This window comes from Equus quagga, chromosome 11, assembly GCF_021613505.1.
Source record: "Equus quagga isolate Etosha38 chromosome 11, UCLA_HA_Equagga_1.0, whole genome shotgun sequence".
Lineage (NCBI taxonomy): Eukaryota > Metazoa > Chordata > Mammalia > Perissodactyla > Equidae > Equus > Equus quagga.
Window position 1 is genome coordinate 74,547,786 of NC_060277.1, and position 12,683 is coordinate 74,560,468.

At 51.1% G+C, this 12,683-nt stretch overlaps 1 protein-coding gene across 1 annotated transcript; it reads left to right on the forward strand.

Moving 5' to 3' along the window:
• The first annotated feature begins 4,841 nt into the window (after positions 1–4,841).
• On the forward strand, positions 4,842–11,311 carry SLC46A1 (solute carrier family 46 member 1). Its single transcript, XM_046676138.1, has 5 exons — positions 4,842–5,085; positions 5,518–6,370; positions 8,299–8,382; positions 9,988–10,144; positions 10,689–11,311. Exons 1-5 carry the CDS (start codon positions 4,858–4,860, stop codon positions 10,744–10,746), a joined length of 1,380 nt encoding a protein of 459 aa, XP_046532094.1. The 5' UTR covers positions 4,842–4,857; the 3' UTR covers positions 10,747–11,311.
• The last annotated feature ends 1,372 nt before the right edge of the window (positions 11,312–12,683 follow it).

Below are 12,683 nucleotides of genomic sequence, written 5' to 3' on the forward strand. Positions count from 1 at the left end.
CTGGTACCTGGACACAGCCACGGGCAGTTCATAGCCACACACATTTTCTCACTTGATCCTAACAACCATCCCATGGGTAGATATTATTATTTCATTTTCCACAGACAAGGAAACAGAGGCCAGAAATTATTTGAGAGAGAGAAAACTGAGGCCAAAAGGGACTTGGCTAAAGTCTCGCGGTGAGATGGATATAATCGCAGCTTCCACTCTAGTGCTATAAACACCCTTACTGTGACACAGATGCTGCTTTGACTTTCAGAGTTGGCATGTGTGAAGCAATGACTCACAACAGGAAATGGAATTCTCCTCATGCTCTCTCCTCCCTTCCTCTTAATATTCAAAAACAGGAACAGCTCTTCCGAAGCTGTGGCTGGCCAATTGTGGAGAGGAAGCACAGACTTTGGGTGTAAGCTACGACAAGGCTGCCGGGTGGATGAGGAATCCACGTTGCAATCATCCTCCCACAGTGGTTGCGCAGACGGTCTTCTGCCGGCATCACCCAACCGGGAGTGAAGAAACCATTACAGCTTCCAAGCACTTCTCCAGAGCTTCCTAACAAAACTTACTGGGCACAATCCAGGGTTGGACTACACTATCACTGGTGCCAATACTTTTCATTCCTGAGCCCATGGCAGACATAACTAATGGATCACAGCACTCCTTCCCCCAAAGCTAGAAAAACAGCTTATCTCAATGCAGCAATCCAGGCAGCTGCAATCAATTGACTGGAGTGGGTGCATACCATCAAACCTGTTTAACATTTCATCTTATTGCATTTGAGTCCCAAGTCCCATTGCTAGGAGATGCAAAGATGAATAAAACATTGTCTCTGCCCTCAAGTCTGGTGGCAGGATATGGGTGGGGGTTGGGAGGAGACAAACCTGTGAACACATATTTAGCATAACCAGGTTAGGCATAAAACTGGGATTAAATGTATGAACACAGTACTGTGGAAGCACATACAAAGCAATGACTAATTCTGCCTAGAAGTGGATCTTGAAGGATGAATAGGAGTTGAATAGGCCAGGCGAAAGGGAAGGGTATTCCTGGCAAAGGGACTAACATATACTAATGCTTGGGACCTAGAAAGCACTGGAATGGATGTAAGAAGAAAACCTATATTGAGCGGGAAGGACCATTTTCCTGCAGCTCTCTAAGCCATAGATACATCATCTGTAAAAATGATAATGGGACGTATTTCATAAGGTCGTGAGGACGACTGAATAAGATAATGTATGTAATGCCCTCACAGAGTGCCTGGTTCAATAAAGTCAGCTCCTATCGATGTCTCCAGAACTCTAAGGGGCATGAAGCTGATGTCTGGCAACAGAGCCAGAACAGGCTTGAAGTAGAGGGACATCACCAGATTTTTAAAAATTTTATATTTTTCATGATAAACATACATGTTTATATTAGAAGAGTTGAAAACATTTTAAGAAGAAAAAAAATCTTAGCTCACCTCCCCACCCAGAGAGAACCTCTGTTAATACTTTGGTGCAGTGTTTTCCAGTCTTTACCCCATGCAATTCTTTTCTATGCCTATCACCATAACATGTGAACAAAAAGTCCTCTGTGTTTCTCACATAAAAACGATGACATAAGCAGTTTTCTATATTATTATAGTCTCTTTGAATATGTCACTTCAATGGCTAGCATCCTTGAGCGGATCAATTGTAATTTACTCAACCACTTCCCTGCTATTGGACAAGTGGATTGTTTACAATTTCTTTTACTATTGTCAATAATATTATGGAGAATATCCTGGCACATAAGAGATTTTTCTGTACTTCAAATTATTTCCTTAGGATGGAGACTCAAAGGAATCAGAGAATTTAAGGGTTTTGATGCAATTCTACCCAACGGTTTCCTGAAAGGGTACCTTCACACTGTCTCCGCAGTGTCTGTTTCACGCAAGCCTTACAAGCTTCAGGCATTCTCATTGGAAACGAAATCTCTGTGAATGCATTGGCCACAGAGAACAAAAGCAAAGGCCCAGCATTCCCTTCAGTATTCAGAAGCTGGAGAAGAGCTTACATGTGTGTCTCAGACACGGTTCTGGGTTACAACCTCTTGGCGTGTGGCTTTTATCCAGTTCTTTGATGGATGGGGGAGAGATCTTAGGTTGTTATCAAATATACTTAAAATAATAGCCCTTTGTCATATTTTAAAGGAATATTTTGTTTGTTGTTGCCTTTTAATTTACATTTTTAATTCTGATGGAATTAAATCTACAGATCTTTTCCTTTGCAATCACTTCTTTCCTTTAAGGATTTGAAAGGGCAGGAATTTTTAGCTCCCCTGGGTAAGTTATCTGTCTCTCAACCTCAATTTCCTCATCTTTTAAGAGGGTGGGCAGTCAAAGGTGTGATCTCTTGGCTTCCTTCTAGGTATAGATTCTTGGACTCTGGACTCCACTGTGTAGCTCGACACCGCCAACCCTCTCCACATGCTCTGGGGCCCCAGGTGGGGAATCCTTTCTCCTTGAGGAGTTCATTTATTCATTCAGCTACCACCTTCTGAGCACCTACCGTGTGCTGGGCGTGGTGCAGTGCAGAAAACAAAGCCCCTGCCATCACTTCTAGTAAAGAGAGACAACAAACACAGAAACAAGAAAGTTATGATAATTCAGATGGTGATATACACTATGGAAAAAAAGAAAATGAGATAAGGGATTAGGGAGTGCCAGGAGATGGGGGAGGGGAGTTGCTACTATAAATAGAGGGGTCAGGTGACATTTTAGCAGAGACCTGACACAAGTGAACATAATAAGTGATCAATAAATGTTAATTATTGATATTCTTGTTATTGTTATGTTTCTGGGCTTGGGAGGGAGGGCTGCAGGGCGCTATCCTTTCACAGTTTGCGAGTGAGGTCATCCTGAGAGCCTAGGGTGCAGGCCCCTCGTGTGCCCTCACCAGCCTAGTCAATCAGGTGGAGACGTGGGAGAAGAGCATTTCACGTAGAGGGAACAGTATATGCAAAGACCCTGAGGCAGGAGTCTGCTGGACAAACTGGAGGGGGAGCAAGGAGGCCAGCACAGCTAGAGCAAAGGAATCATGAGGGATGGAGTCGGGGGAGGGTCAGAGAGGGGCAGGTGGTCTCAGGGCCTCATAATGACTTGGCTGTCACTGGATGAAATGGAAATGACTGGCTGGTTTTGAGTAGAGCAGTGACCTGATTAGAGCTAGGTTTTAAAGGAGCTAGAAGAGGCCTTTAGTCTGGTGGACCCCGCAGGCTCCAGCTCTGGGATGAGCCGCACCCTGTCCCATTCCCAGGACCTTGGCCTGACCTCTCTCAATCTTAGTTCGTTACCCAGGAAATAATTCTAGTTTCAGCTGGGCACCCCACTCTCACCGTAGCTGACGTAACTGGGCCAAGCTCATGTGTAGGTGGTGGGGAAGAGAAGGAGCCAACCCAGGGGCTTGTATGTTTAATGTGGAATTTCCTATCTCTAGGAAGACCACAGGGTGGTGGTGGTTATGTGGGGTGGGGGCGTCATTCAGTTCACTCGTATCTAGCCAGCACTCCTACCCTGACCCTGGGACTCCTTCTTGCTCAGGGGCAGTGGGGCCTAGTTAGTAAGCCAGCAACAAGCCCACACACAGTCATGGTGGCCAGAAATAGAGCCCCTACCACCTCAAGAATCAGGCCTGTGGGTTACAGCAGAGGACCTCCCTCCACAAATCCATTCAGCTGTCCCACTGTCAGGGAAGGTGGTCATTCCTGTTCTGCTCCTCCCAGACCGGGCCTGGCCCCCGAATCAGCACCCTTGGAGCCCCACAACTCCTCTCCTTTAAAGCACTTTCCATAGTGGCAATCTTACATGGGTTAGGCTTCTTTGATGTCTCTCCCCATGCATTCTAGAAACTACAGGGATGGGAAGGGTTTTGTCTGTTCCCTTCAGGGCTGTGTTCCCACAGCCCCTTTGCATGGTGCCTGGCACATAAGGAGAGCTCAATAGGTGCGTGAATGAGTAAATAAGGGAGAAAGGCAGGTAATGCTACTCTCTTTTACAGGCAATAAAATGGGCCCAGAGAGAGGTCCGACTGTCTTCAGGCCCAATTCCTATAGTAGGAGCACCCAGGAGCTTAGGGCCACACCCAAAGGCTCCCAGGCCCTCCATGGTCTTCTCCTCTTCCCGTGCTCCTCTAAGGCACTGCAGAGCCAGACCCCAGCCTCAGATACAAGCCTAGTTTCCCAGGAAAAGATACAACCGGCCAGACACGTTCTTCCACAGCAACTCGTTGAGGCAGGCTCTATTAGCACCTCCATTTTAAAGATGAAGAAACTGAGGCAGAGGGAGGTAGGTGGTACGCTCAAGATAGCAGCAGAGTCTAGGTAACGAACCCCGAGGCAGTGGAGCCCGAGGCTGCCCTCTTATCCCCTCTGAGTTGCTTGTTACAGCACAGAGCATCAGCGGAGGCATCAGGAATCATGTGCTGCTAGCTTCGCCTTGAGCGCCGGATGAACTGTTCCCTCATCTGTAGATTGAGATCATTAATAGTGGGCTAGCCTATAGGGTTGTTGAGAGATTAAACTAACGCAGAGTTTAGTACAGTGCCCTGAACATAGTAAGCGATCAATAAATGTTAATTATTGATATTCTTGTTATTGTTATGTTTCTGAGCTTGGGAGGGAGAGCTGCAGGGCGCTATCCTTTCACTGTTTGCAAGTGAGGTCATCCTGAGAGCCTAGGGCGCGGGCCCCTCGCACGCCATCAGCAGCTTGGAGCGGGCGGCGACAGCGAGAGGGACAGCTGCCCTGGCCCCGCCCCGCCAGACTCTTAAAAAAGGGACGCTCAGCGCAGGCGCGGAAAGGCCCGCCTCCTGCCCCACGCCAGCGCCGCCGCGAACGCGCATGGAGGGGCGCGCGAGCCCACTGGGCGAGCCCCGCGCCCGGCCCGCGGGGGCCGTGCTGTACCGAGGCCCCGTGGAGCCGCTCGTCTTCCTTGCCAACTTCGCCTTGGTCCTGCAGGGCCCGCTCACCACGCAGTACCTGTGGCACCGCTTCAGTGCCGACCTTGGTTACAATGGCACCCGCGACAGGGGCAACTGTGGCAACCACAGCGGGGACCCCATCATGCAGGTAGCGGCGGCGGGGAGGAGCGAGCAGCGTGGCAGGGGCCGGGCCTTGGGCTGGAGCGTGGGGGCAGCTCAGGGGGCGGGGCCTGCGTAAAGGTGGGGGGCAATCTCGAGGGTTCTGGGTATTGGGTTGTGGGCGGGGCCAGAGCAAAGTTGCGGCCCGGCGGAGAACTGCGGCGTGGGGACGCGCGAAGTTGACCTAGATAAAGCAAGACCTTGAGGGTTAACAAAAGAGGGTAAAAGTAAGAGAATGGGCCCTTGGGCCCTTTCCCATACCCCTCGCCAGTGTCAGTTTTTAAGAGTGGTACTAAAATTCTCTGAGGTTTAAGGCTCCAAAGAAAGTCGTCATCCCTGTATCTCTCAGGGTGGTGATGGTTTAGGGGGTGGGCAACCCAGAGTGAGGAGCAGCACCCTGGTAAGACTCATGCCCCCACAGGAAGTGGAGACCCTTACCTCCCACTGGACCCTCTACACGAACGTGGGCGGCTTCCTGGTGGGGCTCTTCTCGTCCACCCTGCTGGGCGCCTGGAGTGACTGTGTGGGCCGCCGCCCGCTGCTGGTGCTGGCCTCGTTTGGCCTGCTGCTCCAGGCCTTGGTGTCCATCTTTGTGGTGCAGCTTCAGCTTCACGTCGGCTACTTCGTTCTGGGCCGCATCCTTTGTGCTCTTCTCGGTGACTTCAGTGGCCTTCTGGCTGCTGGCTTTGCCTCTGTGGCAGATGTCAGCTCCAACCGCAACCGCACCATCCGAATGGCCCTGCTGGAAGCATGCATCGGGGTGGCAGGGATGCTGGCCAGCCTCCTTGGGGGCCACTGGCTCCGGGCCCAGGGTTATGCCAACCCGTTCTGGCTGGCCTTGGCCTTGCTGATAGCCATGACTCTCTACGCAGCATTCTGCTTTGGTGAGACGGTGAAGGAGCCGACACGTGCTCGGCTCTTCACGCTCCGTCACCACCGATCCATTGTCCAGCTCTACGTGACTCCAGCCCCGGAGAAGTCCAGGAAACATTTAGCCCTGTACTCATTGGCCATCTTCGTGGTGATCACTGTGCACTTTGGGGCCCAGGACATCCTGACCCTCTATGAACTGAGCACACCCCTCTGCTGGGACTCCAGGCTGATCGGCTATGGTTCTGCGGCTCAGCACCTCCCGTACCTCACCAGCCTGCTGGTCCTGCGGCTTCTGCAGTACTGCCTGGCTGACACCTGGGTGGCTGAGATCGGCCTGGCCTTCAACATCCTGGGGATGGTGGTCTTTGCATTTGCTACCATCACACCCCTCATGTTCACAGGTAAAGTGTGTGGGCTCAGGGACAGTTTGTCCCAGAGGCACTGGGTAAAAATTGGGGGCCAGCCACTTGCTGCCCCCAAATATCGTTCATCCCTGTGTCTTTGGAAACATCATTATGCTCCCAGCCTGCACCGGAGGACAGACAACTAAGAAACCTCATAAAAATGCCATCTTTGTAATATGGAAAATATAGACCTTCGATAGCCAAAGTAATTATTCCACATTATCAACCATAAATATTGTTAGTAAGATAGAGCAAAAGACAAAAGTATGGGTCATACACTAATTGCTTCACTCCTTGGCCTAGCACAGCCTATATTCATGGTATTTTTTAACAAAGTCCATGCCATTAATGCCTTAATACTCACTTCTCTGATAAGAATCACAGGACCTACCTCAAATATCCTTGGTCAGCTTCTTTGAGTTTTTAAAAAAGCCAGTCTTCTCAAACCACAGATGTCAAATTCCTACTTGCGTTAGTTCTTCTCTTCTTCCTTTTTTGGGTGGGAGAGGGGCAGCTGGGAATGAGGAAATTAACTTTTTTCAAGGAACGGATTTATTTTGATAGAGCCCTAAAATACTTTGTGTACAAAGTCAGCTGTTCAGTAATCACGGATTTCTTAACTTGGCTTTTTCCCTGGACGGCGAGGCTGAAGGGGACCAGGTGCCTTTCTGTCCTGCCCACTGCATGTCCCCTGGGCTCAGTGCTGGGCTCATGGCCCTCGGGGGTGCAGAGATGATGAAGACGCTGTCATTGCGCTGGGGAGCCTCAGCAGAGTGGGATTTGGGGGCCTGACACCTGCCTCATCGTATACCCACTCTGGAGGGTCCACTCTCCTCTAGGAGTTTGCAGTTTTGCTGAGGAGGCAGCAGTCACACGGGGAAGGGAAGTGGTTATGAAGGAAACAGTGTAAGCCTGCGAGTAAACGCAAAGGGAAGAGGAACCCGCATCTGCTGGGTACCCGCTCTGCCACACTCTTCATGGAGGTTACCTCATGTATTCGTTTCCTGTGGCTGCTGTAACAAATTATCACAAACTTAGTGGCTTAAAACAACAGAGATTTATTCTCTCGGAGCTCTGGAGCCCAGAAATCAAGAATCAGTATCACTGGGCCGAAATCAAGGTGTCAGCAGGGCCACACTCCCTTCGGAGGTTCTGGGAGGGAATCTGTGCCTCGCATCTTCCAGCTTCTGGTGGCTGCTGGCATTCCTTGGCTTCTGGCTGCATCACCCTAACCTCTGCCTCTGTGGTCCCATGGCCTTCTCCTCTGTTCTGTTTGTGTCAAATCTCCCTCTGCTTCCTTTGCATAAGGATTCGTGTGATTGCATTTAGGGCCCAACCTGGTAATCCAGGATAATCTCTCCATCTCAGGATCATTAACTTAATTGCATCTGCAAAGATGCCTTTTCCAAGGAAGGCAACACTTACAGGCTCAGGGATTAGGACTTGATATCTTGGGGGGCCATTATTCAGCCTCCAGAACCTTCCTGTGATGAAGGCCTCATTATCCTTTTACAGATAGGAGTCAGGCCCAAGTCCACATAGTTAGTAAGCGATGGCATCGGGTTTTGAACTGACTGGGTTCAGGGCTGACTCCAAAGCCCAGGCTTGTTTTCTGTGCCCCGCCACCTCCCTATTAAGTGCTGGGTGCATGGGTGACACCTGCTGTGACCACAAGAGGTGTTCTTATAAGAATGCAATTGGTGGGGAATCAGCGTTCGTTCATGAAAGAGGTAGCAGGTCGCCCAAGCCTTGAGAAGGGCGGTTTTCCATTCCTCCTTGGTCATTCTCTCCTTCACCATCAAGGAAGTTCTTCCTGTGTCTAGCCTGAGCCCCACATGGAACATGTACAGGATACATCTTGCTACATCTCTCTTGGGCACCCCTCTCTCCACCTCCATTTTCCTGTGATTGTTTCTTCTCCACAGGGTACGGGCTGCTCTTCTTGTCGTTAGTCACCACACCTGTCATCCGGGCCAAGCTCTCTAAGATGGTGCTCCACTCAGAGCATGGTGAGTATTGGCCTGCATCTGGTTCCTCATGCCCAGTGTTGCCTGAACTGGGCAGAGGGCAGCTGTGGGCCAGGAGGCAGCTTACCTTCCTCTCTCTTGCCCTGGAGAAGTAAATAGCCAAGACAAAGACACTTCTGTCAGGTTGCCCAGGCCTGGCAGGGGACCACAGTGCCTTGGCTTTCAAACCACAGAGTTGGAATTCGCAGTCAGCGGAGCACGATGATGTTCTTTTGGGTAACCCAAGCAAGGATTTACTCTTGCCAGACCTCACCTTTTCCATCTGTAAAATGGAAGTGATGATGCCAGAGTTCCTGCTTCACTGGGGTCAGAGCATACAAGTTCAGAGGCAGCGAACAACTTTGTGGTGTAGATTTCATTGGCCTCAGGTGACAGATGAAGAAGCAGAGGCCCAGATGGTTAAATTCTCTCACTGAGGGTCACTCAGTAAGTGGTGGAGGTAGGATGCAGACCCATGACCATTTTTAAGAGCAGCAGGTCTTAGGATCTGGGTTTTAGTCGTGGCTCTGTCACCCACTGGCTCTGTGATCTTGGGCAGGTCCCTTTCCCTCTCTGGGCCTGTTTCCTTATCTGTAACGTGAGTGGTTTGCTCTTGATGACATCTCCAGTCCCTTCTAGTTCAGACAGTCTGACACAGTTTAATCTCAACTTCTGTTGGGTTGTTGCTCATTTTGCAAACTTTGGGTTCTGCCGGCATATCTATAAAGAATAGCTGCTCAGGCCTCTGAGTCTTTAGACCTCAATCTGGAAACATCTGGCTCATGCACTTTTCCCATCCGCCCTGGAACGAGGGTCTGGTGATGACTCTGGTGCTATGTATGGCCCACCATGGCTTCTGTTGTCCCCATAACCCCTGGGCCTTCATTCATTCATTCGCTCAGTAAGCTTTTTTCCTAGCACCTTCACTGTGCCCAGAGATGTCAAGGGGAACAGGAGAAAAGAACAGCCCTTACTAACTGGTCACCTCCAGGGGGCCAGGCCCTGTGTTAGGTGCTTTGCATGCAGATTTAGTGTTGCCAACAGTCTATGAGATAGGTATTATCCTTATTTAACTGAAGGGGGATGGGAACCCAGAAGGATAAGTGACTTATTCAATGATCACACAGCTAATAAGTGTTGGAGCTGGAATTTAACCCAGCTATTAATCCCAAAGGGGAGATATAGCTGACTTCACATACTTTTGACAGTTCCATCATGTTTTAGATGCTGTGAAATATTTGTTTTCCTGTGTGAGGCTGGGGTGGTGAAAACCCCCTCGCTTCTTGATCACTGAGACCATGCAGGGGTGATTCCAAATAGGATAAACCAAAACCCATTTTTGTCAGGCTTTCACTAGAAGATGTCATATGTATTTTTAACACGTGAATTTAATAACAGCCGTTTGTTTTATAGCCCCTGTGTGCCAGGTGCTTTCCATGCATGACCTCACTGAATCCTTATCACAACACATGATGTAGGAGTTATAGGGGAGGAAAGTGAGACTCAGGTTAAATGACTTGCCCCAGATCACACAGCCACAAAATCTTGGGGCCAGGATTTGAATCTAGGTCTTTCAAACTCCAGAGTGTGGTATTTATTTCTTCACAGGTGCTCTCTTTTCTGCTGTGGCCTGTGTGAATGCATTGGCCATGCTGACGGCCTCTGGCATCTTCAACTCGCTCTACCCAGCCACTCTGAACTTCATGAAGGGCTTCCCCTTCCTCCTGGGAGCTGCCCTCCTCTTCATCCCAGCCATTCTGATTGGGTAATGCAGGGCTCTGACCCAAGCTCATAATGCCCTTTATCCCAATGATTTCCTTTTCTTCCTCCTCTTCCCAACCAGAAATGGCAGCCTCCTTCCTGAAAGCCTTCCGCTGTTGGGGTCTCAGTCCCAGCCTGACTCTCCCCTTTCAGATGGCTGCCTAATCCCCAGGGAGCCATTTCCCAGGGGCAGCAGGGAAGGGTCAAGCTAACATTGCTTTTTGGCAAGGCTATGTTCTCTCCCCCAGTTCCCCTCATGCCCCCCCATTTCCCATTTTGCAGATGGAACTACGGGTGCAGAAATGTGTCAAAGGGAAGCCCAGAGAGCTTCCTCGGCTGCTTGTGGCTGGGCCACAGGCTAGCCTTGCTCACTGGCTTCTTCCCCCATAGCCTTAAGAAGCACTTTCCAGAGCCCTGCCCTGTCCCGCCCCCCAGCTTGGGGAGGGGGATACCTGTACCAGCCCACCCAATAAAGCCTGCGTCACTTCTCCAGGAGTTGAGGGTCCCCCCCGTTGTCAAATCTGAACTCTCTCTCTGGTCTCTCACAGGATGCTGGAAAAGGCTACTCCTCACCCTGAATTCCAGCAGTTTCCCCAGAGCCCCTGATCTGCCTGGGCCAGAAGACAGAGGGCAAGAGGAGCCAAGTGAGCACAACTAGCTGGAAGCATGCATCTAGGACCCCAGCCCACAGCAGTCTGGCAGCTCCCCTCAGAGGGCATGGTGGTCAAGTTAGACCAAGCCCCACCTCATCCACAGCTGCGCCAGCCTATGACTCCAGCATCTAGAATTGTACCCCAGTCCCACTCCAGGGCAGGCAGTAGGGAAGCCATTTGGAATAGGGTCTGTTTACCCTTTATGCCCTCAATCACATGGAACCCTCTGGGGGAGAGGAGAGGTCCTGATGGAAGTGACGACTCAGGGACCACTTGAAGCATGAGGGATGGCATCTCTGCTCCAGCTCAAACTGCACGGCTCACAGTGCTGAGGTCATGGCGTGCAGCCACCAGTCACTCCTTAGTGATGACTATGGTACCTATTAGGCTTTGTGGTGAGGAAGGGTTGTGGGAGGGACTTGGTGCCGTCTGGAGGGAGAGTGCTGCTGTGTCTGGGTGGCAATCAATCCACTGTGGCTTCACAGTGCCAACTGTAATAATAAATCGGTAGAATCACACTGAAGTGAACCTTCTGGTCAAGGTGTTGGGCTGTGGGCCCTGTGTTTTCCTGTTCCCAGTCTGCCCATCAGGTCAGCCAGCAGCAACTGCTGGGCTGGGCAGGAGCCCCTGAGCAGCCAGGGATTCCTACTGGGTATGGCCAGCCCAGACCTCATCTGGCTGCCCATTCTCTTCTCCCGAGCTGTGGGAGATGAAGGGCTGGAAGGCTTGCATCAGGCCACTGGAGAGGCTCGGGGCAGAGCCCTGGCCGCTCATTCCTGAGGGTCAGTCAGAGATCCACTCCTTGAAGGCACCTACACTGGTCTTCCTGGCTACACCAGCCCAAGCAGAATCGCGTTTTCTTACACTCAGCCTTCTGATGCCTCCCATCACTCGGCATTTCAGCAGGGCCATGTGCTGAGACCATCCCTTGTGCATCTGTAGGTCAACGGGAACCTGGAGATGGTTCCCAGAGACTGAGGGGCCCATATTTGGGCATTAGGAAAGCCTGGATCTGAAGTTGAAAGGCAGAATTGGATTCAATATTAAGGCAGTGGCTTTGACGAGGGCCATAAGCCCCCAACCAGACCCAAATCAGGGGGTACTTGACTCTTCAAACCAGAATGGGCCACAGGGTTTGGCCCCCTGCTGCCATTTCTACCCTCATTCTCTCTCACCTGCCCTGCCAGCCAGTTTCCTGCCTGGACATCACACAGGTAAAATGGGGGTGGTCCAGGGCATACCAGGGTCAGCTGTGGCCTCTGCAGCTGGGCCTGTTTCCAGATTCCCATCTCACCGTCCCCTCTATTATTAGGAGACTGAAGCAAGGAGGCCTTCACTGACTGTCCCAGCATGAGGCAGTGAGGAGGGTGGGAAAAGGCCCTGGGCTGGCCTCAGGCCTGGGCTCTGCTCCCGGCACTGCCTCTGACTTGCGTGTAGCCTTGAGCAAACCCCTCTACGAAGACTTAGATCAGCCATGCCCCAAATTGTCTGATCGTGGTTGGACAAGTTAGCAAACACTGGATTAGATAACGTTCTGAGATCCTTCCTGCATTGTGCATTCTAGAATGAGATGCCTCTCCTCATGGACCTGGGGTAAGGATGAATGAGTTGGATCTGGACTTTTGACCTTTCAGTGTCCCTGAGCAGTTCTTGGTCCCAGGGAGGGGTGGGGTGAGGTGGGCTGACCTAGCTGACTCAGCCCCGACCCGGGGGCAGCAGCTACAGCCCATCCAAGCAGAAAACCCTGACCCTGCAGACCCATGTCAGAGCTGGCTTTTGGGGGAAGGCTTTTTTTCAGCCCTTTGTTTCAGGACCAGCCCTGTGGGGCCAGGCCTACATGAAAGGTGAGGGCCAAGGTGCCTGCCCTGGCTGCGAGCTGGGCAGTTTGTC

Coding starts and splice junctions, on each gene's coding strand:
- SLC46A1 (XM_046676138.1), top strand. CDS start 4,858: ATGGAGGGGCGCGCGAGCCCACTGGGCGAGCCCCGCGCCCGGCCCGCG. Junction 8,383..9,987: donor GGTGCTCCACTCAGAGCATG/GTGAGTATTGGC, acceptor ATTTCTTCACAG/GTGCTCTCTTTTCTGCTGTG. Junction 10,145..10,688: donor ATCCCAGCCATTCTGATTGG/GTAATGCAGGGC, acceptor GGTCTCTCACAG/GATGCTGGAAAAGGCTACTC.